This window comes from Camelus bactrianus, chromosome 32 (genome assembly GCF_048773025.1).
Source record: "Camelus bactrianus isolate YW-2024 breed Bactrian camel chromosome 32, ASM4877302v1, whole genome shotgun sequence".
Classification (NCBI taxonomy): Eukaryota; Metazoa; Chordata; class Mammalia; order Artiodactyla; family Camelidae; genus Camelus; species Camelus bactrianus.
Window position 1 is genome coordinate 4,309,400 of NC_133570.1, and position 26,963 is coordinate 4,336,362.

A 26,963-nucleotide genomic window follows, 5' to 3' on the forward strand; every position below is an offset into this window, starting at 1 on the left:
TTCAACAGAACAACTAGTATACGTGGCAGCTGGTGATGCAGCCGTGAAGGGACAAAGCAGGACGTGGGGATGGGGCGTCAGGAGAGCCTGACTGAGCAGATTAAGGGGAGGCAGGGCTGTGAGCCAGGCACAAGTCTGGAGAAAGGCTTCCGATGGGACGAGCGCCATGTGCAGAAGCAGCCTGGGTGGGCGGATCAGAGTCAGCCAAGACCCAGGTGGTGGGAGGCTCCACCCGGCCAACACCCCCAGCATGTTGGACGGAAGGGGTCGTCCTGGGCAGGACAAGCCAGGCAGTGGCCAGCGTGAGGGATTCGTGATGGTCCATGTCCTGCATCCCCGCCCACAGGCTGCAGCCCAGGACAGAGAGCCTCCTGAGAGCCCTTGTTGCCGAGAGAGCCAACTGCCGAGATGCCTTGCTGGCTGCTTGGAGGAAAAACCCCAAGTGTGAGTTTGGGCAGGGCGGGTGCCCCCAAGCCACGGGTTGGGAGGGGGCAGGATGGGGCCACCGAGGGAACCCAGGGTCAGAGGGAGGATCTGCCCTGCAGAGGGTGGCCAGGCCCAGAGCCATTCTGACTGTCCTCCCTTCCGTCCCTGCAGACCTGATGGCTGAGTACTGCGAGTGGCTCCCACAGGCCATGCACGCCGACGTCGAGAAAGCATGGCCGCCCACCCCTGACCGCTGACCCAGTGTGGGCCCGCCTGCCTGCGGGGCTAAGGGCTGGCCTGAGGACCCAGGGGGCTGGCAGCAGCCGGTTCCCAGCCTGGGCACCCCGGCTCCAGACTGCTCCTGGGAGGCAGGTCGATCCCCTAGACACCCTCATTCATCTCGGCTCAATTCTGGACACAGCTTGCAGCTACTCTGGGCAGTCTGACCCCAGGGCTGACTTTTGTAACTACTGATTACAGGGTGGATAGCAGTTTTATCCACAGACTGGTCCCATTTTGAATGTGCTCTGTGGACTACATTAGTCCCTTGCAGAGCAGCAGGGCTGGAGGGCGAAGCAGTGGAGAGCAGGAGCGGGCTCCCCACTCCCTGGGCATGTGGTGTCCCCAGCCAGGGAGGGCCCCCAGGGCTTGCGTCTCCTCCTGTGGAGTGGGGCACCTCCTCCCCGAGGGTCAGCTCCCCTCCGGCTATGTGGGTGTAATAAACCTTAGCTGTGATAGCAGCCGTCCGCTGAGTCTACTGAGTCCTTCTAGCGAATCTCCACCCCCCTGCCACACATGCACATGCACACACACGCACGCACGCGCGCGATGTGGAAATTAATCTGGGTGGATGCTCATGAACATGTTAGTGGTGAGCCTGTAGAAGATGATTTTCACTTTTTTTTTTTAGTGAGGGTAGATTTATTTAGAGAGATACATACTGCATAGAGTATAAGGCAAGAGAAAGGCCATGAGTTGTGGGGGTTGGGTGCTCAGGTTGAAGTACAAGTAGGTACACACTCCATAGACAGGGTGCGGGCCGTCTCCGAAGAGGAGGGAGTGGGAGAGGCGGCCATGAGGTGTGGTGTTGCCAGTTTTTATGGGCTTGGTAGCTTCACAGGCCAACAAGTGGGGCATTCCAACAACCTGAGGAAGGGGCTGGGATTCCCAGGAAGTAGGCCACCGCCCACTCTTTGACCTTTTGTGGTCAGCCTTGGGACTGTCATGGCACCTGTGGGCGTGTTATTTATCATGCTAATATGTTACAATGAGCATATATTGAAGCTCAAGTTCCCCTAGAAGTCAAACCTCCCGCCTTCTCAATCCTCAAGGCCAACTGGGAGTTGAATCTTCCACCATTTTGGTGTTAAGATTTTCTCTCACTTCTAATTAGGTATTTTTCCTGTATCAGTTTGTGCTAGTATAATATAAACGCATAAATTACATAATATAAATACACATGTAAGACAAAACAACAAGGATACATGTTAAATATTCTAAAACTTCACTTTCTCCACAATCTGACCATTAACCCAAGTGTGCCCCCAAAGTAGGAGGTCTCCCCTACTCCACATCCAAGCCATCTGCAAGAGCACCTCCAGAATTGGTCCAGAACCCCCCTGTGCTCCCCACCTCCAACTGCTGTGCCCCCCCCCCCCCCCAGCAAGACTCCACCAACTCCTGCCTGAGCCACTGCAGTGGCTTCCTCACTGGTCTCATCCTCCCTGCTGGCCTCTGATGTATTCTCCACATGGCAGCCAGAGGGAGTCTTAAAACCTGTATCTTACGATGTCATTCCCCTGCATCAGGCTTTCCAGGGTTTTGGAAAGTTCGACCCCCTCCTACCCTCATTCACTAAACGTGCACAGGGCTTTTTTCCTGTCCCTTCAACAAAGTCGTCTCCTCACACACACAACCCCACCCCTGCCTCCTGTTCAACCTCAGGGCCTTTGCACCTGCCATGTCCTCTATTTCTGCAGACAGGCCTCCCTGACAGTTTATCTACCGCAGACCCCACATCCTCTCCCTTCAGTCTTCATCTCATCACTATTTACTGTCTTCGTAAAACTTACAGCTAGTTTCCTAAACTGGAATATCAAGTCCAGGAGAGCTGAGAAACCCTGCTTGTCTAATCTGGGGATACAAGTGTATTTGACACTACCTGGGCACCCAGTAGGTGCTCAAGGTGTCCACATTTCTTGGCACTAGGGGCTCAGGAGTCACTGAATGAGCGGCCAGTTGCAAAATCCTCCTTAGAAATTCAGTGTTTTGTAATTGCTTGATGACAAAAATCACTAGGAGTGTTTGAAAATGCCGCTCACTGCTGACCTGAGCCCGAATCTCCAGGGGAGGGGGATATGGGCGTCTTGTGATTGAGACCGGAGGCGTTTGCAAGTGCCGCCCTCTCCAACCGAGCTCGCGTTTTAGGCTGGCTCACGGGGGGAATTTGGGTTCCCCTCCCTGTTCTCACTTCTGGTGCTGTAACTGTGACTTAGATGGGGAAAAAAATAAAACAGCATAAAGTGGAGATGCCGGGGATTGAACCCGGGGCCTCATACATGCAAAGCATGCGCTCTACCACTGAGCTACATCCCCTGACTAGTGACAGCTCCTTCTCGGACTGGAGATGTAGGAAGTGGCGTCTTCGCTCCTTTTCAATACGTTCCTTCCGTTCTGAATGTTTAGCACCTTCATCAACTCAAGCAGATTTCTTCGGGTCCCAGGAAGTCCGCCGGCCAGGGGCGACCGGTACTGCGCCTGTGGAGACCAGAATCCAGAGTGGATGGATGCAGCATCTGGAAAACTATTTCTATATGAGTCCAGCGGTAGAACCCCTAGCGCAGCTTGTCCTCGTTAGTATAGTGGTGAGTATCCCCGCCTGTCACGCGGGAGACCGGGGTTCGATTCCCCGACGGGGAGGCTGGATGATGCTTTTAACCACACACAAATACGTTTAAGGCATCTTTTCCAGAACTCTCCATGACCTACAGATAAATGTATGAGGTCGTATGTGTCACCGTTGTTCTAGTATCCGCGTAAACACGGGCGCCTGTGAAGGATACCTTTCTATCGCAGAAATTGCTGGTGGGGAAAGCTGGGTACTCAGCAGTGGGACCTAGAGATCCACTTTTACTAAAGCATAAATATATAAGGTGCGTGTATTCATACTTATATTTCTGATCAGATCACAGTGACGACAACTATAGCTAACATTATATAGCTCCCCTCAGGTACTGGGCAGTATTCACAAGCGCTTCCACCTGCGCAGTCATTTAACCTGTCACACATCAGACAGATGAAATGCAGGCACAGAGAGAGGACCCAGAAACTTGTCCAAGGGCACACAAATCACAGTCTAGTCTAGACACTGGTTACCTCTGGGAAGGACTGGGATGTGGTGAGACTCCAACTTTCCATTCTTTACCTTTCTGGACTGCTTGAATTTTATTCTTTTTTATTATTAGTATTAGTATTCACTCTCTCTCTTCCTTCCTTTCTTCCTTACTCAATTTTTACCAAAATTATACACTTATATCATTTAAAAAAATTTTTTAATTATTTTTAAAGAACAATCACGCTTTCGTGAAAAGCAACAGTCGGGCGCCCCCTGGCTCCTGAAGGAGTTCAGGACGTGCCACTTTGGTGTACTGATTATTTTGAGCTATCCCCACTTGAAAAACAGCAGCTGCAGAGAGACGCTTTCACGGAACTCCCCCTCTGCCCAAAGACAGATCCTCCACGAAGAACTCAGGAGCCGTAGAGTCCCTTCTCCGGGAGTTTCCCCAATCGGGAAGACTGACCCCAGTCACTTGACAGCAGCCTAGTGGTGGACACCTTACCCAGACGGACTTTGTCACGGGGTATCATTTACTCTTCTATGGCCCATTATGTCTTTCCTAAAATCCTTTACTGCATCCTCCCCTTTCTCTTTTTTTTTTTTAAACATTTTTTTATTGTTATCAGTTTACAATGTTGTGTCAATTTCCAGTGTAGAGCACAGTTTTTCAGTTACGCATGAGCATAAATATATCAGCCTCGGTGGGGAGGGGGAAAGTCTTTCCTTCTCTGCTCCTCGCAACTATTATAATTTTTTTGTTTGTTTATTTACTTATTTATTTATTTATTTTTAATTAAAGTACAGTCAGTTACAATATGTCAGTCTCTGGTGTGCAGCACAATATCCCTGTCATGCATATATATGCATATATTTGTTCACATATTTTTATTATTATGATGATTTTTAAACCTTATACTTCATCTTCTTTTTTTTTTAATACCTGCAGGATTTATATGAGCAGGGAGTTTATTGATCTTTTCTTGTCTCTCTCTTCTTTACACTTCCTTGTGTTTGATTGAAATCTTGAAACTATGAAACATCTAATCAATAACTTGGATCCAATATTTTGGATCAAGAACTGTCTCTTTTACATTAAAAATACCTATTTAGACTCTCATCTTATGTGTGCGGAAATAACATCCTGATGGACTTAAAAGGTATATGTATTTTAAAAAAGTAAAAGAGATTAAACTCTAAAGGATGTACAGCAGCACATCGAACTATCAGTCATCATAAAAGGATTGCACAATCTGATGGTTACCAGGGGAAAGAGGGTGAGAAGGGGTAAGTTTTGGAGTTTCAGATTTGCAAATGTTAGCCACTATATATATTTAAAAAAAAAAACAAGTTTCTTCTGTATAGCACAGGGAACTCTATTCAATATCTTGTAATAACCTTTAATGAAAAAGGATATAAAAAGAAATATATGTATGTATAGCCATGACTGGGACATTGTGCTGTACACCAGAAATTGACACATTGTAACTGATTCTACTTCAATTAAAAAAAAGAAAAAAGGATTCCAGAGGCCTTGCCAGACTTTACTGAAAAAATGGAAAAGATGTTTTCTGCATTACAAGTCTTTAAATATTATTTTTTGTTAACTGTATACATGTATTACATTGGTGTCTGTAGAAAATATTTCAGAAACTCTGGAAAAGGATTAATATTCTTTATTATTGAAGTAATTCATTCAAATCATTAAGAAAAATCCTAAAATACCAATAGTTAACAGTCAACAAGCAATGAAAGAACTGACAGAGTAGGAAAAATATTAACAAGTGTTAACAAAATATATGGGAAAGATTTACTCTTACAAGTATTTAAATAAAGGGAAGTAAAACAGAAGTTACCGTTTTTGGCCTATAATATTAATAAACGTTGTTGTTTGGTTTTTTCCTTGAAGGAATTGAACCCAGGGCTTCATATATTTTAAGCACATGCTCTACCACTTGTTTGTTAATGACCAAACTCCTAGAGACAAAGCAGATTGGCGGTTGCCAGAGGGCTGGGAGGAGGGCAAATGGGGAGGGACTGCTGATAGGTGTAGGTGTCCTCTGGAGGGGACGAAATGTGTTGCAACTCGATAGAGGTGGCAGTTGCATGATGATATTGTGAATATGCTAAATGCCACCAAATTGTTCACTCTGAAATGGTTCACTTTATGATATGATTTTGCAAACATCATCTTCACACACGCTGTCTTAGGACACGATCTTCTTTCAGGTGTATTAGCAGCTGATGCCACTCAAAGTTGAGTAAGCCTGAGAAAGCTGATGAATTCAGCTCGAAACAAATTTTAAACACAAAAGGAAAAGCCTATATGCAAACAACCCAAATATCCGCAGTTAAATGGGTTACTCTGTATTGGTGATAGAACCGGACATGGCCATTTAAATCAATGTGAATTTTTTAAAATGCCTCCACTTGCTTAAATTTTTTTCATTATCTTTTTGCTTAATACAGAAGAACTGAGTAGAAACTAATTTGTCTTGGGGGTGAAGAAAATATTTATGTGAAGTTCAGGAATTCCTTCCATTTCATTTATGATTTCTTTTCATTCTTTTTAATTAAAATAAAATTAATGTTGATGCTTTTTGTTAGAATGTAGAATATGATCTCATTTTAATAAAAATTATCTCCATGTTTCTGTAGATGTCCATAAAGAGAGGTTTGAAACGATGTTAAACTGCTGTCAGTGACGGCTGTCTGTCAGCAGAGGAATATGGGTGTTTATTAGCCTCATATCTTCATACTTTTCCATGGTTCTTGATATTGCACATTTTTTGATAAAAAAATCAAGTCATAAAAATAATGTGATAGTAATGGTAGGGGGTTGGATAATAGCCCCCACAAGATGCGTCCACCCAGAATCTAGGAATGTGACCTTACTTGAAATAAGGGTACTTGCCAGGTGTAATAACAGTAAGGATCTTGAGACGAGATCATCACAGAGAGACATCGCGGCCATGTGAAGACCCAGCAGAGATGGAAGGATCATCTATAAATCAAGATTGCCAGCAACCGCCAGGGAGGTACCACCCTCAGGACCTCCAGAAGGAACCCACCCTGCCTATCCTTGATTTTGGAATTCTGCTATGCAGAACTATGAGAGAATAAATTTCTGTTGCTTTAAGCACCCTCCCCCCCACCCCGTTTGTAGTCATTCGTTATGGCAGCCCCAGGGGACTAACACAGTAATTAAGATCTTGTAACTCATTTATGCAACGAGGATTTATTGCGAGCCTCCGATGTGCTAGGCATTGAGCTGATGTATTATTATTAAGTGAGAAAAAGAGGGGACAGGTTGTATGAACTGAATGATTTGGGAAAAAAATTATGGGGAAACAAAACAAAGTGAATAAGCAATTTATTAAAGTATTAACAGTGCTCATGAGACTGGGGTGGTGTTTGACCTCAGTTTTTAATGACGTAAATGACATTTTCAGAGCACACGTTTGCCTTGGGGTCACTGTACACTCAGGTATGGATGGACATCAAAACCAGTTCCTTCTCTCCAAGGCTCAAAGCTGGGTATGCTGCACTGCCAGCCTGGCTGTTTGCAGCTGGATTTAGCCACACCTGACTTCCATATCAGAAATGAACACACTGGACTGTACCTCACAAAAGGCCATCTGCAAGGCCTCTGCAGGAGAATCTTCAAAATTTTCAACGGAAATGGGGCCAAGGATTCCAGAAGGAAGACAAAAATCTCTTTCTCCCAGAACTTTTAAATCAGAAATCTTCCCCCCAAGGAGGAATATCCAGCCACAATAAATGTTAGGATGGGCAGGTATATTCCAGCCTGGGCACATTCATGGGTTAGGGCTTCCAAAACAAAACACCACAGACTGAGTGGCTTAAACAACAGAGATTTATTCCCTCATACTTCTGGAGGCCAGAAGTCTGAGATCAAGGCACCCCCCGTTTGGTTTCTTCTGAGGCCTCTCTCCATGGCTTGCCGAGAGCTGCCTCCTTGCTGTGTCTTGACATGTTGCTCTGCTGTCTGTGTTTCTCCTCTTCTTAGAAGGATACCAGTCATACCAGATTAGGACTCACCTGAAATTAAAACTTAATGACCTCTTTAAAGGTCCTATTTCCACATGCAGTCATATTCTGGGATACTGGGGGTTAGGGCTTTAGCATATCAATGTGGAGGAAGTGACACAGTTTGGCCCATAATGTTGGGGCTGGAGACGTTTAGAGGTCTCTGGTTTGCTCCAGGAAGCTCAGGAAATTGGCTGGCTCTGTGTTCCCATTTGGAAGTCTAATGGGCATCTCGAAATGGAACATGTCTGTGACAGATGTCCTGATGCCCTTACTCACTCAGCAGTGCTCCTGCCCAGGGTCAAGGGCATCCACCATCCACCCAGTTGCCCAGGCAACCCTTGGGTGTCATCCTTCATCCCTTCCTTCCCCTTATTCTTCACGTCAAATCCATCAACATGTCCTGCCCGCCTTCCAAACCCTAACCCAAGTCCATCCCTTCACCAAGCCCTCCACTGCCTCCCAGCTCTAAGACACCGTCAGCTCCCGCCCAGACTATTCCAGGAGCCACCTCACTGGTCTCCCTGCTGCCATTTTAGCCCATCCTGTTCATTTTCCATACAGCAGCCAGGGGAGGCTTTAAGACGTAAATCATACCATCACTCACTCCCCGGCGGCTCTCCAACACAGAAAGAACTACAAACCCTTCACTTTGGCCTTCAAGGTCAGCGAGATCTGGCCTCTGCCCACCTCTGTGTCCTTGCTTCCTGTTCTCTCCCCCTCACCCTCTTCACCGCTTCCACACTGACTTTCTTTCTAGTCCTACAACTGCCCCTCACCCCGTGTTTCAGCCTCAGGGCCTTTTCATCAGTTGTTGCCACCATCCCAGAGGCTCTTCCTCAACCAGCTCTTCATTCTCCAAATCTTCTCAGCCCTCGTCTTCTCTTACTGCCCCCATCCCAGGTATTCCACCCCATCACTACGATTTATTTTGCTTCTTAGCATTTCTATTATAAAGAACTATTTTGTTACTGTACTGGTGACTGAGTCAGAGGGTCACATAGGTGCTTGGCAAACACTTCTTTTTTTTAAATGATTTCACATCATGAGGGACCTACCTTCCTACTTGCTCTCCCAGACAACGCTCCCCACCCACTCATTTCCCGAAGGACAGGAAAGCAGAGGGAGCCAAACCTGCTGACCTGTTGATTTCTTAGAGTCTTGAGGCTAAGCAGGTGCCTTGCTTGGAGGCCGGATCTGGGTCACTCATTGCCCAAAGGAAAGCCACATTCTGGCCCATGCGTCCTCCTACATGCCTCAGTGTAGTCAGCATCCCTGCCACCCCTTGGGCTGCTTGGGGATCTACACCTTTGCACAGAGAAGGGAACTCGAGAAAGCAGACCTCTGAGCCAGGTAGGATTCGTTCATTCAATTCATTTATTTAAGTCAATTCAACAAATATTTTGAAAGCACCTATTGGGTGCCAGGTGCTGTTGTAGGCTTTGAGGGAGACGACAGTGACCGAGGCAGAAGACTTCCTTGCCCCTCATGGGTCCGTCACCCTCCCACCTTGGGTGACAGATAATGGACAAGGAAAACAATACCTAAGCTAACAGTAAACAATAAAGTGCTGGGGTCGCGTTGGGAGGGGTGATCAGGGAAGCCTTCCCGGAGGCGGTGGTGATGAAGGACGAGAGGGGCGGGGCGGGGGCGGGGCTAGCCGGGCAGTCACGCACTCCTGCTGATTCTGGTCTCGCGGCACCGGATTACCACGTCGAGGACCCACGGCAGTTAGACGACAAGGAGGACAAAAGCGCACCCCAGCGCCAGCAGCCGCCGAAATAGCTCAGTTGGGAGAGCGTTAGACTGAAGATCTAAAGGTCCCTGGTTCGATCCCGGGTTTCGGCAACTGGTGTTTTCTTTTCCCCACTATGTGACGGGTGAAAACAAGGTAGAGTGATTTTTTTTTTCCCCTCAATTTATAAAGGGGTTTTACTTTCTTTATTTGAAACAGGCTGTGAGCAGTATCAAACGGTATGGAAACTTCCTCTCAATCCCCCCGCCCCCGCCCCCGACTGGAGAAATCTGCCAGGTTTTTCATGACTCCGTTTCTTTTGTTTCATAAAACACTTAACCCCTGTTAGACAGCTGTTGTTTGTAGACATCTGTTAGACTAATTTTTGCAGTTTGTTAATTTCTCCTCTTTGAACCCTGAGGGCTACATCATGGACCGACCAGGAAAAGGCCTCTTAAAATGGAATTAAATAAAATGGGACTTTTCCTACTTTAGTTTTGTAGGAAAATATCAAACATTTAATCATTCGGAACATGTTTGTATTTTGGGAAAGCTGAGTACACCTTTAAGAAGAGTATTGAAAGTGCTTTCCGAGAGCTAGTCCTCGTTAGTATAGTGGTGAGTATCCCCGCCTGTCACGCGGGAGACCGGGGTTCGATTCCCCGACGGGGAGGCTGCTTCTTTTAACCTCGGTGTGTTTTCATTTCTCTCCCAAATTCTTCCACTTTCATAAAAATTCCTTACTCTTCTCGAAAAGGAGAAACCTGTCAAGCAAGCGGGGTTTGGTCCGGCGATTGGCTTGCTTGATCCCAGTCATGTACTAGCTCCCTCATGTCACATAATGTCACACACGGTTAAGAGAAAATGAAAGACTTTCTGCAAACCTTCCTGCAGGCGGTCAGCACTGCGGAGTGTTTGGTTTATCTGATCACTTCCCAGAATAAGACTATCAACTCCTAAGGCCAGGAAATGCTCATTCCGCTGCAAATATACCATCATCTTATATCTTGCTCTGGCCTCAGAAAATCTTTATGGATTTGAGACAGGAGAAAGGAACATTCCAAATTGAAACTTTTTCTTGTCTTAATTCAATTGCAGACTCAGCTTCCTGAATATAGCTATCTTCCTTCCAGGCTCCTATTCTTCATTCATTTGTCTGTTCATTTATTTTTTTCACATTAATTCCACAAATATTTACTGAATACTTATTATGTGCCAGGCACTGTTCCAGGCACTGCGGATATGGCAGGAAACACATAGACAAGGCCCTTGCCTACTGAGCTTACGACCAAGTGAGGGACACAGACAGTCAGCAAATAGTATAAAAACAGGTTCTCAGAGTAATAAATGCAGAAAAACAAAACAAATGAAAAGGGATGTGACAGGGAATGTGTGGGATTCACATGCCCCTTTAGAGAGGTGGCCAGGAAGGCCTTTCTGAGGGCCTGGACAATGAGGAGGAGGCAATCATGAGAAGATCTGGGGAACAGCATTCCAGGCAAAGGGAAGGGCAAGTGCAAAGGCTCTGAGGTGCACAGGAGCCTGGCATGTTTGAGGAACAGCAAGGAGGCAGATGTGGCTAGAGTGCCCGTGAGGAGGAGGAGAGGGGTAAGGGAGGGACATTAGAGAAGTGAACAGAGGCCAGATCACAGAGGGCCTTAAAGGCCACAGTTAGGAGGATGGATTTGATTCTAAGTTTTACGCAGAAAAGAAACATAATCGGGTTTGTTTGGAGCAGAACAGTCTGGCAAGAAAGCACGCAGGGCACCTGCTGAACCGACTATAGCCCCTTAGCTTGCTCCCAAACCATGTCCAAGGTACGCCCATCTGGGGCCATCCACCTTTCTTTCAGTGGCTGAGGTCTCTGTCAAGGCCGATCCCTTGAACTAGGGGAACAAGGACAGAGGATGCTTTCGATGGGCCCCATTCCACACCTCACCCCATCGCCCTCCTGCTCTTTCTCTGTTTCACCAAAGCAGCATCAGCAAAGGGTCAGTTCACGCCTAGGGTGAATATGAGGGACCCTTCGCTGGAGTTCATGTAATAACAGATTCTGTAATCATGAGAACTCGCGTTCCAGAGCACGGGCCTCGAACCCGGCACTGTTCTAAACCCTCTACGTGTAACTTACTCCGTGCTCACGCCCACCCTATCACGTAGGTACTGTTCAAATCTCCATTTCACAGATGAGGCCCAGAGAGGTGACATACTGAAATCCCAGCTGCTGGGTCCAGTGACCCGAGCACCAGCTCACTGGGGACTTTACTGGGCAGGGTTTCAGACATCAGCAGAGTGTAAGGGAGATCATTAAGCAGGGACTTAGGTGGCAGGACATTTTGGGGTGAGTTCTCTCCATCATAGTGACTCTGTTTCCTGCCAGGAAATGTCAAGTGCTGGTGGAAGGAGATGCAGCCTCAGTTTTCTGTGTTCTCCTTGCCTCTCACCTGTTCCTTCACCATTGAGTGGCCCTCTGGTGACTCGAAGGACACCCCATACTCATTGTGACTTCTCTCCCCTGGGTGCTGCTTGAGCACTCTGGAAGGGACAGGTGCTGGCAGTTAAGAAATGGCCCCTTTCAGTGAACTATTGCAAAAAGATTCTTGTCTCAGCGTTTAAGCCATGATTTGGGGAGGGGTGAGGGCTGGATCTGTTTCTTCTTAATTTGCTCATTTTTATATTCAGAGTTCTTGTGGCAGAATAAAAAGGTCTTGTAAACCTCAAAGTCACCAACGATTGGAATGGTTTTAAAAAACAGGAAACCAGAGATTTCTGGGTGGACGGGCAACGAACACCCTTATTTATTGGAAAGAAACTCTTTTATTCTCCTTTTCTTCTTGACTGGCTGTGAGGAGCAACATTCAAGAACTGGTCTGTCTCCATAGAAGAACTTACGGGTACCAAAGGGGAAAGGAGGGGAGGGATAAATTAGGAGTTTGGGATTAGCATGTACACACTACTATATATAAAATACATAAATAACAAGGTCTTACTGTATAGCACGAACTCTATTCACTATCTTGTAATAACCTATAATGAAAAAGAATAGGAAAAATAAGATATATGTATAACTGAATCACTCTGCTGTACACCAGAAACTGACACAACATTGTAAGTCAACTATACTTCAATTTTAAAAAATTTAAAAAGAATAGGTCTGTCTCCCTTTGTTCCTTGGTTCTGGTGTCAGCTAGTAGTTCGGCTGTAAAGCTATGAAGGACGAGCCTAGTTGGGAAATACACAACGCTTTGCTTCGGTTTGCTTTTGCTAAACCCTAACACCCATTTAAATACACAAATTTTTAATTTAGAAAAAACCAAAAGTCTTACGAATAGACTATCATAGCAGAGAGCTGCAGGAAGTGGTATAAAAGGGGAGGGGATGTAGCTCAATGGTAGAACTCATGCTTTTGCGTGTATGAGGCGCGGGTTCGATTCCCAGTGCCACCATTGTTCTAATTTTTTTTTTTTTTTTTTCATTTTGGTTTCTCTATTTTTTTTTTTTTTCTTTTTCAAATGGAGGTACTGGGAATTGAACCAAGTACCTCAATGCATGCTCAGCATGCGCTCTACCAACTGAGCTATACCCCCACCCCCAGAAAAAGCCAAAAATTTTAAGAATAGACTATAGCAAAGAATTTCAGAAAAGAGGAGGAAAAGGGAGGGGGATGTAGCTCAGTGGTAGAGCGCATGCTTTGCATGTATGAGGCCCCGGGTTCGATCCCCGGCATCTCCACTATTCCCTTTCTGGGTTTCTTGGTTTTTTTTTTTTTGTTTTTTTTTTTTATTGAAGTGTTGTTGATTAACAATTAGTTTCAAGTGTACATCAAAGTGATTCAGTTATACACATACATACATATATATTTTCTTTTCAGATTTTTCTCCAATTATATGTTACTACAAGAAATTGAATATAGTTCCCTGTGCTCTACATTAGATCCTTGCTGTTCATCTATTTTATAGTTAGTGGTGTATACATGTTAATCCCCAACTCCTAATTTAGCACTCCCCACCCTTTCTCCTTGGGTAACCACAGTTTGTTTTCTATGTCTGTGAGTCTGTTTTTGGTTTGTAAACAGAATTTTTTTTTTCTTTTCTGCACATGGTCATCGGACAAGCACCGTGAATGTAATTGTGACCTGGAGGTGGGACTGTCACCCTGGCGTGATCTGTCCTTCTTGAAACCCCTAACACTCCAAACGTCCTTTTGTTAGAAGAGGCAAATGGAAGCAGACAGCAGAAAAATGTGAAAGCACTTGATGATTGAAACCATGGCAAAAGTGACAGTGATCATTTAGGGATTTTTTTCCCCTACGTGTCCTGGCAGGAAAAGGCCTAGAGGCCGGGTGACTCATTCCTGGCTATCAGAGGGCAAACATGGACGTCACTCAAAGGTCTGAGTGTCTGTGCTGGCCATTGCCCTGTATTTATGCTGTCGCTAACAACCATTTTCAGAGGAAGCCACCCAAAAGGAAACCAGCAGCCCTGGCAGGTGAGATTTTGCTTCCTGCTTCATCAGCAACAGGCCAGGAGGGAATGCATGCGTGGCTGTGGGGCACTGACTGTTTATACCTTCATTTATACCCAGTACCTTATCATTAAAAATAAAAGATATCTTATTAAAAGAATGGATCCTGTTACACTCCATGGGTTCAGTTCTTTGCAGTAATCATGAATTCCGCATCCATCAAATCCTATCTTGTATTTGATTTGACCTCATGTTTTAAATCATAAAAACATCTCAGCTTAGAACTGGAGGGTCCTGACTCAGCACAGCCTTTGTTTTTGAGATGAAACTGAAGTTTGTGAAATGACTCACCAGTTGGGTGGTGGAGTACTGGTGACAGCTCCCGCCTGGAATGCACTTCCCTGAAGGTTATTTCTCCCTAAATGTCAACAGGTTTTAAGAGCACAAAACGTTGAGGTTATTTCTAAAATTATCAGGCCTAACATGAAACTAGTCATAAGCTTCTGTTTTACTTTGTATATTATAATTAAGTATTCCTAATAGTTCAGTGACAAGGGAAAAACACCATAAGAGGAAACAGCAAGGCTTGTGCAGGGTAATGGCGCTTTCTAGAAAGGCTATGACTCTTTGAAAAAAATGTTTTTTCAATAATCAGATTTTATTTCACAAGTAGAAAAACAAAACCCATTACATGAGGTACCAAGACTAGTCAAATTCATAGAGGTAGAAGGTAGAAGGGTGGCTGCCAGGGGCTGAGGGTGGGGGGAGTTAGGAGTTAGTGCTTAATGGGTACAGAGCTTCAGTTTTGCAAGAAGAGCGGAGGTGGATGGTGGTGGTAACTGCACAACAGTGTGAAATTAAAGGGTAGCAGAATAAGCCACCCCAAGACGTGCCACTTTGATATTATTTTGAGCTGTTGGCACTTGAAAAACAGCAAATGCAGAGGGGAAATTTTCGCTGAACTCTGTTCATCCACCCAAAGACAGACCCTTTAAAAAGGAATTCAATGGTCATAAGAGTCCCTCCCTGGGAGTCTCACCAACCAAAGAAACTGTAGTTGACATCAAACTTTGTCACAAACTGTCAGGTATCTCCAACTATTGTTTTCTCCCAGTAGAAATTACTTACTCTCCATTAAGAGGCCACCATCCCCTTCACCGTTCCCTATTAAGATAGTATTTAAGCATAATTCTAAAGCCACCTCTTTGAGTGACACATTTTCCCCCTGGGATATCTCCCAGGTATACATGAAATGTGAATGTTTAAATAAACTCTTAGATATTTATTTTTCTCTTTTTAATCTTTCATTACAGGGGGTCTGAGCTAAGAACTCAGAAGGGTAAAAGGAAAACTATTTTCCCCTCCTCTACAATGTACTAAACACTACTGAACTATACACTTGAAAATGGGTAAGATGGTACATTTTATGTTATGTGTATTTTGCCACAATTTAAAAACAACAACTTAAAAACCAAAAACAAAACAAAGACCCAACAGCTGACTACTTCAGGTTCCTAAACTAGACAGATTTGGGGACCGGAACTTCAGTCTGATTTTCTGACTGGTGGGGGATGAAATGGTATATTTTTCAGCTGGAGCAGTTTGTGTTCTGCCGCACAATGCAAATACAGGAAAAGGACCAGTCCCCAGGGCTTCTCACCCCCTCCCCTCTAAGCTGCAGATTCCTTTGACTTCCTTTTACGGTTATATAACCGATGACAAAGCGAGCAAACCTTTCTCACTCCGCTGAGTTCACCTTTTCTCTTGGGAGAAAAATGTTTGCTGGTCATTATGTGCACATTCTCATGATGCTGAGTTAAGTCCCACACAAGGTTATGACCTCCAGGGAACTGAATCCTTTGGGGGGAGGAGGAAAAGCAGGCAGACAAACAGGCACCAGTCCAACCCCCAGCAGCCCACCACCCAGGCCCTTTGTGAGCTCAGCCCATCACGTGTTCACCCTGCCCGCCAATCCCGCCGTGTTGCTGGGCCTCTGTCACACTTCCATTGGTGCCAGCTCTGAAGCAATCCCTTCTGGGGCGCCTGCAAAGGACGGATCAGTGGGTGGAAGGAACTCAAAATGGATCCAATGACTCATCCTGCTTCTGGCCTGTTCTAGCACACCGCATTCTAGGTCAGGGGATTTTAGGTTTAGGAGCGTGACTTGATACCCGATTCCCGAGTTCCTGAGTCCAAGTGGGACATTTAGACTCTGGGAGCCCTTCTCAGCAAAGAGAAAAGCAGTTGTGACAACAACAGTAGGGCAGGGCTTGTCAGCCCAATGCATTCCTGACTTGGGGGCCGAGTAATTCTGTATTGTGGCGGACTGTCCATTGTAGGACATTGCAAGGGTGCTAGTGGCACCCCTCACCCCCAACATCACAGTTGTGACAACCAAAGAGGCCTCCAGACATTGCCAAATGTCCACTGAGGGGCCAAATCACTCAGAGCTGAGAGCCACGCTGGTCTAGAAAAACCGCAGCCTCTTCTCTTTGGGAAGGTCATTTTCCGCTCCCTCCTCCCCTCAGTGCCCTTGGACAAATGTTTATTTCTATTTGCTTTGACAAAACCCACTGTTGGACTTAAGTTAGGGGCTGCAGGGGTTCCACAGAGATTTTTTTTTTTTTCCACCAGAGGCAACATCAGTGTTCTCAGCTCATAAGAATTCTGCTTTCCCTTTGGAGATAACCCCAGCCCGTTCCCCACTCTCTGAGCCTCTCCTCCCCCCCCCCCCCCTTTCTCCTTCTCTCCCTCCTCTGGGCCTGAAATCAGGTCTGTTTTGCTCTGTATCTTTTGGACTCTGAAAAAAGCTATGTCACAAAGCTCGTGACTCAGCCTTTAAACAACATGCGTCACGAGGCTTGCAGGCAAAGGAACAGCCCAGAGCAAACAGGGTGCGGTCAGAAGCCAGGCCTGGTCACCTGAGAAAGACCGTCAGCTTCGAGTTCTTCTGGAAACTTCTGACATTTAGGGAGGTAAAAAACCTTATGAAGAGCCTGAATTTTCTGTTCCTTTAAAGTCTCTTTCCAGAAATTTAGAAATAACCTTCACAAGTATCTGTATTGGAAGTCACTCAGGTCTCTGGCTAACCTGAAAAATGACACTTTATTTTTATTATTCATTTTAATTTCCCAGTAATAAATTCATTCTCTGAAGAATGCTAACAATGACAGAGGTTAAAATCGGCTTTGAACCCTGTCAGAGCTTTTCCATAAATACATAGGTTACCAAAGGAAATACATAGTTTTGTTTTGATTCACATTTTAAGTATAATGTTTAAATAATATGATGTTCGTAATTTCAAACAGGAATGTAGTCTTTTCCTAATGGCAGACCAGTATTTAGTCAGCTTTTGCATATATACACATTTTTTGAAGGCTTTAAAAGTGAAAATTAAAAACATCCTCCTCTCATTTGTAGAAATAAGGAATATTTCTATAAAGTCCAGCAAGAACAGTGGCTGGGGAAATAGAGGGCGTAAGAGAGGTTTTTCCTGTAAACTTCAAAAAAGTTCTTTTAAGTTTTCATCATGTTCACATATTTGAAAACACTTAAAAAATATGCTGAAGAAACAATGTATAGAGATCACAAACTAGATTGTCACAAAAATGGAAGGGATCTGGCTGCTCTTTTTCTCTTTCATCGAAATGTAATTTGCCTGTAGAACTAAATTTCATACTTGGGATATTAATTATCTTCCCCCAGGAATATACAGACCTTAGATTCAATTAGTGCCTTTTTATTTTTCACTTTTACTTACTTTAATTATTTATTTTATTACTTTTATTTTTTTTAGTGCCTTTAAAAAAATCTCAGGCTTAATTGGTTTGATTTCTGATTTCTGAGCTCAGCTAAATGCCAGCAGAATTGAAATCCTGATGCCTCCCTGTTTCTAGCCAAGCACAAAATAGGAAGGCTGAAGAACAATCTGGAAAGTTCTGTCAGCTTTCAGGTCCAGCGCGGACTTTTACACAGTTGTGTGGAATTTCCGTCTTTCAAGATTCAATGCAGACCTGCCAGAGACATTTCTTCCTTGGAAACTTATTTTTGCTCCTGCGGGTCCCGCCCGGCTGAGGTGGGCCCTGGGTCTCGGCCGGAGGCTGAGATTTGTCGAATCATTCGTCCAGTCCGGCTGCCCGCCCGGTGGGGGATGGGCCGGGCCCCCGGGGAGCCCTCACGACGGGCTGGGGGTGACCCGAGAGTTCGGGGAAACAGACACACTATCGTTATCTTAAAAGAGACCCAGAATTAAGACCCCCTCGCTTTCGCGGGTGGGGGGAGAGGAGCGGGGCGGGGTGCGCGCGAGGGGAGCGCCGGCCTGCGTCAGGCACTCGGCCCGACCCCGGCCCGCCCAGGGCGGGACCGCGAACGACGGGGCCCGTCGGGGCTGCGGGGAGGGGGCGTGGGGGCCGGGCTGCGGAGACAGCCCGCTCCGGACGCCCGTGGACTCCGCGCCGGGTTTTCCCACCTCCCGCGCCACCCCGCCCCCTCCCGCAAGTCCCGCGCAGGCCACGTCAGCGTACGCAGCGCTCAACGAGCTCGCTGATCCCTCCGCGCAGCCGTTCAGGTCGGCCACCCGGAGCCCACCAGATTCAGCCCCAAAGCCCAGTCTTCATAGGATAGCATTTTGTGAGTCGGATTAGATGATTCTGGGGGACCGCTTTTCTCTTCAGAGGGCAGGAAGTGGTGCGAAAAGTAGTCCCTTCTCGGCTTTTCTGCGGAGGGATCTACCGGAGCTGCATTACCGATGACTATATAAGGTAGCGCCGGGTGTGGCGCAGGCAGTTCCGTCAGGCCCGGGAGTTTAGCTGCGTTTCTTCTGTCTTCGCTGCGTCCACCGCCGCTTGGTGAGGAGGGGTCTGGGCTGGATGGGTCTTGGCGGGGGGGGGGGGGGGGGGCGGGAGGTCGACTTCCCCGCCGCGGGCGGAGGGACAGCCGAGGCTTTGAGTCGCCAGGGCGCCTCAAACAGGGCGGCCCTGAGGGGGAGGAACGCAGCAAAATGGCGGTCGTCCCTAGTTTCTTCGTGGCAGAAGCCGGACGATGAAGCGGGCTCTGAGGTGGGAGAGCGACTGTAGCGGGTCGAGGGGAGGACACGCGGGAGGCCCGGAAGGCCTCAGCGGCGGCGGGGCTCAGCTTTTTGTTGGACGGTGTTGGGCAGTGTGTGGGGGAGTCTAATGTTTCGTCAGTTGACAGGCGCGAGAACTCGGCTTCCTGTCCCGGTGAAGGAACATTAACTGCCAGTGCCAGTGAGGCATGCGGCATCCGCTCTGGGGGGAGGGACCTGCTCCCCGTAGCGGTTACAAGACGTCACCCCCTTATGTGGGCTCATAATCGAGGGTGGGGCCACCTGCCGCTGTGTATGTAGGGAGATTTTTTCACAGTCGCGGGACACAGGGTTTGGGCCAGGGTAGACGCTGCTGTGTTGACAGGGGAAAGACATCCAGTGAGGGGGGGGGGATAAGTGAGACCCGCGAATTTACTTGGCTCAGGTTTCCGTGCTTTTCTCTCAAGTGTTTGAAACTTTGCTTGCTTTTGAGCTTTTTTGTCAAACCTGTCAGGTTATTTTAGGCAAGTTAGTTCCTTGGCTAGTACAAAGTGATACTTCAGTTTTTAGCACTTACAGTGTATTAGTCTGTGACTTACCTGCTGAACTCTGGGGGTTTTTTGTGTGTTGTCTTTTTGTTCTAACAGACAATGCAGATCTTCGTGAAGACCTTGACGGGTAAGACCATCACCCTGGAGGTGGAGCCCAGTGACACCATCGAGAATGTCAAGGGGAAGATCCAAGAAAAAGAGGGCATCCCCCCAGACCAGCAGAGGTTGATCTTTGCCGGGAAACAGCTGGAAGATGGGCGCACCCTGTCTGACTACAACATCCAGAAAGAGTCCACCCTGCACCTGGTCCTGCGTCTCAGAGGGGGCATGCAGATCTTTGTGAAGACCTTGACGGGTAAGACCATCACCCTGGAGGTGGAGCCCAGTGACACCATCGAGAACGTCAAGGCGAAGATCCAAGACAAGGAGGGCATCCCCCCAGACCAGCAGAGGTTGATCTTTGCTGGGAAACAGCTGGAAGATGGGCGCACCCTGTCTGACTACAACATCCAGAAGGAGTCCACCCTGCACCTGGTCCTGCGTCTCAGAGGGGGCATGCAGATCTTCGTGAAGACCTTGACGGGTAAGACCATCACCCTGGAGGTGGAGCCCAGTGACACCATCGAGAACGTCAAGGCGAAGATCCAAGACAAGGAGGGCATCCCCCCAGACCAGCAGAGGTTGATCTTTGCCGGGAAACAGCTGGAAGATGGGCGCACCCTGTCTGACTACAACATCCAGAAAGAGTCCACCCTGCACCTGGTCCTGCGTCTCAGAGGGGGCATGCAGATCTTCGTGAAGACCTTGACGGGTAAGACCATCACCCTGGAGGTGGAGCCCAGTGACACCATCGAGAACGTCAAGGCGAAGATCCAAGACAAGGAGGGCATCCCCCCAGACCAGCAGAGGTTGATCTTTGCTGGGAAACAGCTGGAAGATGGGCGCACCCTGTCTGACTACAACATCCAGAAAGAGTCCACCCTGCACCTGGTCCTGCGTCTCAGAGGGGGCATGCAGATCTTCGTGAAGACCTTGACGGGTAAGACCATCACCCTGGAGGTGGAGCCCAGTGACACCATCGAGAACGTCAAGGCGAAGATCCAAGACAAGGAGGGCATCCCCCCAGACCAGCAGAGGTTGATCTTTGCTGGGAAACAGCTGGAAGATGGGCGCACCCTGTCTGACTACAACATCCAGAAGGAGTCCACCCTGCACCTGGTCCTGCGTCTCAGAGGGGGCATGCAGATCTTCGTGAAGACCTTGACGGGTAAGACCATCACCCTGGAGGTGGAGCCCAGTGACACCATCGAGAACGTCAAGGCGAAGATCCAAGACAAGGAGGGCATCCCCCCAGACCAGCAGAGGTTGATCTTTGCCGGGAAACAGCTGGAAGATGGGCGCACCCTGTCTGACTACAACATCCAGAAAGAGTCCACCCTGCACCTGGTCCTGCGTCTCAGAGGGGGCATGCAGATCTTCGTGAAGACCTTGACGGGTAAGACCATCACCCTGGAGGTGGAGCCCAGTGACACCATCGAGAACGTCAAGGCGAAGATCCAAGACAAGGAGGGCATCCCCCCAGACCAGCAGAGGTTGATCTTTGCCGGGAAACAGCTGGAAGATGGGCGCACCCTGTCTGACTACAACATCCAGAAAGAGTCCACCCTGCACCTGGTCCTGCGTCTCAGAGGGGGCATGCAGATCTTCGTGAAGACCTTGACGGGTAAGACCATCACCCTGGAGGTGGAGCCCAGTGACACCATCGAGAACGTCAAGGCGAAGATCCAAGACAAGGAGGGCATCCCCCCAGACCAGCAGAGGTTGATCTTTGCTGGGAAACAGCTGGAAGATGGGCGCACCCTGTCTGACTACAACATCCAGAAGGAATCCACTCTGCACTTGGTCCTGCGCTTAAGGGGAGGTGTCTAAATTCTCCCATTTAAGCTTTTGGCAAATTTCATTGCACTTTTCTTTCAATAAAGTTGTTGCATTCCCAAATATTGTGATTTATTTATTTAATAACTGTTTAAGGAAGGTTGTTCCCCATTAGGGTGGGATGTGAGGAGTCAGGTCTTTGATCTACCAGATCAACTAGGAGGTAAGAAATACCAATAAAAGGTGGCATTAATATATAGAACTGTATGTATGAGTATGAAAGCTAGATAAATTTGGAGGTTGCCATTAGGTTTCTCCACATACACGTATGTAGATATACTTTTAAACCATTGACTTTAAAAATACTGAGTTTGGATTTGGTACCCGGGAGTGGGAGAGTTTCTGGAATGCCAGCAGGGAGAAAGTATTAGCGGGTGGGAGTGGTTGGAAGGGAACCTGCTGAAAATAGCTTCAGTATTATATAGCTCTGTTTAAATTCATGTGGAGTTGAATTTTGTCATTCAAATGAAAGTTGTCACTTGACCAGATTCCTTTTTAAAAAGGGTGACTTTAATTTTTATTAAGTGCCTCCTTATTAGGCATTATGCTATAAAGTTTACAAATTTAGTTTTTGCTTAAGAGAATTCAAGCAATTGTCATAACTGTTGCTGAAATGTCAGGATTCCTTAATTTCATGTGCTTATAGACGGGTTTGTACAATTAGTGGGTGAAGCTTTTGGTCTTTTACAGTAGTGACATTTACCCAATCAGGTGCTATCGTTAAGTATCATAGTCATAACTAGAGGCAAAGGTAGAAGTTGTGAGGAAGCTGGTTTAATACACGGACTTAGCACTGGTTGGTAGGCACCCCTGAAATCAGAGGCCCATGGAAAAATGAAACAAGGGGTGGTTTTCTGACAAGAACCTCACTCTGACTTCTACCCTCACCCTCCTACTTTAGGGTATCCATATACAACTTGTATGTAGAGGAAATTGTGTGTTACTAACAGTTCTAAAATAGCTAAAGTCAACAGTTTTAAGTCCTAGCTTTAGGAATCAAAACTAGAAAATGCCATTTGAGAAATCCATAAATCTTAGGCAAGTCCATTAGTTACGGTGGTTTCTAACTTTGTTGACACGAGTACATGGATTTCCAGGACTCACCCACGCGAATCAACATTGATCGAGGAGCAACGTTACAAGAATCGCTAGAACTACACCAGCAACTAACCACGTCCAGTCACTATGTGAGTAGTTTTTAAGTAAGTTTGGTGCTTATTAAAAATGAGTGGTCACAGCATAGGGGGAAAAACCTCAATAGCATATTGAAAATGACCACTTAGGTGATGGGTGTAGCTCAGTGGCAGAGCTCATGCTTAGTGTGCATGAGGACCCAGGTTCAATCTCTAGTACCTTTATTAAAAATAAAAGGAAAAGATTTTTAAAAAGGGAGAAAAATGGCCACTATGCTGGACATGCTTTGCAAGGTTCCTAGGTCAGTGGTAATAATTTAAAAGTCTTCAAATGTGAGAGGTTCAGTGGCTGATTAACACTTGAGAACATGAGTCCAGCTCATCTCATTGCTACAGCCCAGCGTGCCCTAAGAAACAGGGCCTGTGTCTGCTGCACAGTCAGAAGAATCTTGGCATTGGAGCCTTAGAGCATCAGTCTGATAAAGCTGTGTGGGTGTTGTGGTGGGCATGCTCAATGGAGAACTCACAGAAAAATACTTGGCTCCTTCCTGTCAAGTTTAATGAAAGGAATGCTAATTACAGGTGTAAGTACTAGAAAAGTTTTGAAAATTTATAGATGGGTACAAACACATTAAAATCAAGGACGTAGAAAGTGAAAGCTCCTTACAAGCTTAGTACCAGGAAAAAGTATTTTTGCCTCTTACTGTTTCTAATTACAGTGTATACATACATTGTGTTTTATAAAGTCAGTCCACTAAATTCCCAAGTAATTAACCATATGTCCTTCCCAGTGATTCCCCCCCCCCCCCCCGGCTGGGGTAGGTAATTAGGTTTATTTTTCAGAGGAGGTACTCGGGACCCAGGACCTCATGCATGCTAAGCATGCACTCTGCTGCTTGAACTATATCCTCCCCCTTCCTAGTGATTTTAAAGTTTGGTATTTTGGATTTCCCTCCTATGTAGTAAATATGTATGTGTATGTTTGTGTGTGTGTATGTGTATATATATACACATACACACACACAAATAGGACAATTCACAACATAGTCTTTTCAGCTTTTTTTTTTAAACTAGGTAATTAGGGACATCTTTCCATACCAGCATATCAAGATCTCCATCATCCTTTTTATTTCATACTCTAGCTAACATTCCATTGTATAGGTGCTCTATGACTTATTTAACCTGTCCACCAGTATTTGTTTCTAGGGTTTTGCTGTTAACAATGCTGTAAAGCACATCCTTATAGACATATCTTTCATATACTAATGTTTTGAAAGAGTATGAAAATACAAAATTTCTATTTAATAAGGCACTTGGGGATAATTAAAAGTAATCAGCCTTAAAATGTTTTTATAATAATGATTACTGTATTTGTTATTGTCTCATATTTTCGTATCAAATTTTTTGAGTAGCTAATTCATGTGTTTCAGACATATAAAAACAGTGTATAATGAAAAGCCCTCCGTTTTGTCATCCCATCTGCTTCTCCACATCCCCTAGAACATTTTCAGAGTTCTATGCATATACAAGCAACTATTAATTATTAATTCCCCTTTATACAAAAGGTAGCATGCTGGTTTGCAGTCTGTCCTTTACCATGCTTTTTCACTTTATGTGTTTTATAGTTTTGACAGAGTTGTAATATCCTTTCCTTTTGTATAAAGAAAAAATACCTTTTATGTAATTTTCTCAAGAATAAAGAAAACCATCAGAGCAACGCAATCCCTAGTGGACATTTACAGCACCCTCCATCCAGCATACAAGCATGTCAGGAACAATAGTGATATAGTGATGTGTGAGAAGTGTTTCTACCAACAAGGGGTTCTGAGTCTAGGTAAAGAACAGAGATGCTATACTTGTTCAGTTTCATTGACCAATTGGTAAATCTTAAAGCACCCCAAAATTTGCTTTCACATATGAGTTAAATACTATGTAAGGATTCACTTATATAGATGTGACTGTGTGAATCTTGAATAAATCAGAAGAAAAGTGTGTGGCTCATATTTAGTTAAAGTAAACTAGAAAGTAACTTTATGTTTTATCTGAAAACAACAAAATCCTCGTCAAGTTATAAATATGGTCCTCATAGAGGAATGTTTAGAGATTGGCAAGTGCCTTTTAATTCGAGGATGTCAGCACTAGTGTGCGGTGCTTATCTCTGCCAGAAGAGGGAGCTACTGGGACAGGCCGGCTTAGTCATGAAGCCTGCAGCGCTCCCAAGCGTCTGTGGTTTACCAGGCAATTCGCTTTTACCTTTATTTCTTACCGAGGGATGTTTACTCAACAGTGAAAGTTATTTACGGTTCCCCGAGATGCCTTTTACTTTATCCTTTTCCTGAGAGTTCTGAAGCCACCTCCTTCTGCGTCCCAGCTGGAATGGCTTCAGAGCATCTAATGTAGCTATTGTTGAACGTAGACTCTCTCTTTCTTACATTATCTTATCAGCTCTAACCTTTTAAAATGCTCTTCTCCCTGCTTCTCTTTTATCTGCTGGCCACTTTCTTTTTTCCCATATGCTCCCTGCCATTTTCTGCCTCCTTCTTTGATTCCAGCTGCTTCCTCTTTCTAAAACACCACGACTTCCACCTGAAACAAATCAAATCCCAGCCAATGTCAAGACCTAACTCTGAGATCTCACAAAGCCTTCCTTGGCAGCCCCAAATGGAAATTATCTCTCTTCTCTGAAATTTCATAGCTCTTTCTAATTTTTATATGAGAGCTCTCTATTCAAGTGATAGCTCTGTTCCTTCATTTGAGAACAAACAACAATTACCCATGGCAGCAGAGGCAATCAGATTGAACAGGAGAGGTTTGGGATCCTACTTGTGATCGAACAGTTAGGAGAGGCTTTCTGGGAAGAGACTGTTTAAGTGAGACTCGGAAGAGGAGAAGAGGCAGAAAATAGTGCGGAAGCCCTGTTGCTGGCAAAGTGTTTGGAAGATTTGAGGACCAGAAGGGAGACAAACAGAGCTAAAGTGCAAGCGAGCTCGTGGGGAGACGGGGCTGGAGGGCTCACAATACATACTCTGGTCGGAAGCGGGCCCAGGCATCACTACTGAAAAAAAAAGAAAATTCTAGTGAATTCTGAAGTTCAGCCAGGTTTGGGAGCCACTGTTTCAAAGTGTTGCTATCATTGAATGGGGGAAGTGGTCTCTAACCAGACAAGGAAGAGTGAGTTCAAATATATTAAAAAAAAAAAAATAGTAAGTTAACCAGTTTCTATTTGCGATCTTATTTTTGGCAAACGTAGGCATCCGTTTAATCAAAGCGTTATTGAACCCCTATTGTCTCAGGATGCTCCCCGTAACAGAAAGCTCAACCAATTGGCCTAAACCGTGGAGGAATACGTTATCTTTACAAGAAGACACTCAGAACTGGGGCTCTGACCTCCTCTCTGTGGTCTTTTTTTCCCTCAAATGCCCTGAGGTTTCCTCAGCAAGTTGGCTGAGCCGTTCCAGACACCTCACTGCAGACCCGACGATGCCCAGAGGAAGACGAGGTGACATCTCTTTCCTGTGGCTCTTACCAGGAGCAAGGAAACCTTTCCCAGAGGCCTCCGCGACAGACTGGCCGTCTTCGGTCAGCACTGGGTGACCTGCTCGTTCATTCTGTTGCTGTTGAAACTGTAGGATCTGTTTGTTTTCCAGTTCTTAATACCCTCTTCCCTCTGGTGGATAGAACACAAGTTTTGCCAGGAAACAAAGATCAGCGCATACTTGTTTCTTTGACAGCCCACATGGCGAAAGTCTTTCCTGCACCGGGCGAGGTCGCCGCTAGGAAGGCCGCTTCCCCCCAGTTCCCCTTCTCTGGTATTTCTGGGGGTTTCTGAGGGACCCCTACTCTTTCCACGAACCTGTGCAAATAGTCGGCCTACTGCCCTGGGGCGGTCGGCCAGTGACCTCTTGCCGCGCTGTTCACGGCTTCTCTGGGCTGCTGTTTGACTTCCCTGTGCTGTCCCAGAAACCCAGCTCTTTCCTCAGTGCAGCCAGGGCTATACTTTTTTTTTTTTTAAAGTCAGACGTAGAAGTAATAAAAGGAAACTGCAAAGTGGAGCAGCCACAGCTGTATGCTCCACGGGTGACCTCCCCCCCGGGGCCTCCCTTCTCGGCCCTGCGGCGCAGGATAGGCCGCGCCCCGGGCCTGGCGCGCGGCGGGCCCCCCGGAGCGCGCTCACCGCGGCTCAGCGGGTGCCGGCAAAGCGGGGGCACCGGTCAGTCCATCCATTTCCCAACCAAGACCCAGAGAAAAGCTATTTCCATCGGGGGAGGCACATCGCACAGCACTGCTTGCA

At 46.2% G+C, this 26,963-nt stretch overlaps 2 protein-coding genes, 1 long non-coding RNA gene and 5 other non-coding genes across 8 annotated transcripts in view; 6 read left to right on the forward strand and 2 right to left on the reverse strand.

Moving 5' to 3' along the window:
- The window catches only part of DHX37 (DEAH-box helicase 37), a 30,165-nt gene extending 28,999 nt beyond the window's left edge, over positions 1 to 1,166 (forward strand). The window contains exons 26-27 of the mRNA XM_074355846.1: positions 347 to 444; positions 598 to 1,166. Of these exons, the coding sequence (XP_074211947.1) occupies positions 347 to 444; positions 598 to 683 (184 nt within the window). The 3' untranslated portion in view covers positions 684 to 1,166. The remainder of the gene's footprint in view (positions 1 to 346; positions 445 to 597) is intronic.
- Positions 1,167 to 2,949: 1,783 nt separating this feature from the next.
- TRNAA-UGC (transfer RNA alanine (anticodon UGC)) lies at positions 2,950 to 3,021 on the reverse strand. The gene has a single exon. It is a non-coding gene; the product is annotated as a tRNA-Ala (tRNA).
- A 252-nt stretch (positions 3,022 to 3,273) lies between these two features.
- On the forward strand, positions 3,274 to 3,345 carry TRNAD-GUC (transfer RNA aspartic acid (anticodon GUC)). Its single transcript has one exon. It is a non-coding gene; the product is annotated as a tRNA-Asp (tRNA).
- A 5,913-nt stretch (positions 3,346 to 9,258) lies between these two features.
- Positions 9,259 to 18,471, reverse strand: LOC123612701 (uncharacterized). Its single transcript, XR_006719983.2, has 3 exons — positions 15,743 to 18,471; positions 14,361 to 14,427; positions 9,259 to 9,679 (listed from the first exon to the last, which is right to left on the reverse strand). It is a non-coding gene; the product is annotated as an uncharacterized LOC123612701 (long non-coding RNA).
- Positions 9,586 to 9,658, forward strand: TRNAF-GAA (transfer RNA phenylalanine (anticodon GAA)). The gene has a single exon. It is a non-coding gene; the product is annotated as a tRNA-Phe (tRNA).
- On the forward strand, positions 10,147 to 10,218 carry TRNAD-GUC (transfer RNA aspartic acid (anticodon GUC)). Its single transcript has one exon. It is a non-coding gene; the product is annotated as a tRNA-Asp (tRNA).
- On the forward strand, positions 13,206 to 13,277 carry TRNAA-UGC (transfer RNA alanine (anticodon UGC)). Its single transcript has one exon. It is a non-coding gene; the product is annotated as a tRNA-Ala (tRNA).
- A 227-nt stretch (positions 18,472 to 18,698) lies between the features above and the next one.
- Positions 18,699 to 21,602, forward strand: UBC (ubiquitin C). Its single transcript, XM_074356422.1, has 2 exons — positions 18,699 to 18,856; positions 19,701 to 21,602. Exon 2 carries the CDS (start codon positions 19,704 to 19,706, stop codon positions 21,531 to 21,533), a length of 1,830 nt encoding a protein of 609 aa, XP_074212523.1. The 5' UTR covers positions 18,699 to 18,856; positions 19,701 to 19,703; the 3' UTR covers positions 21,534 to 21,602.
- The last annotated feature ends 5,361 nt before the right edge of the window (positions 21,603 to 26,963 follow it).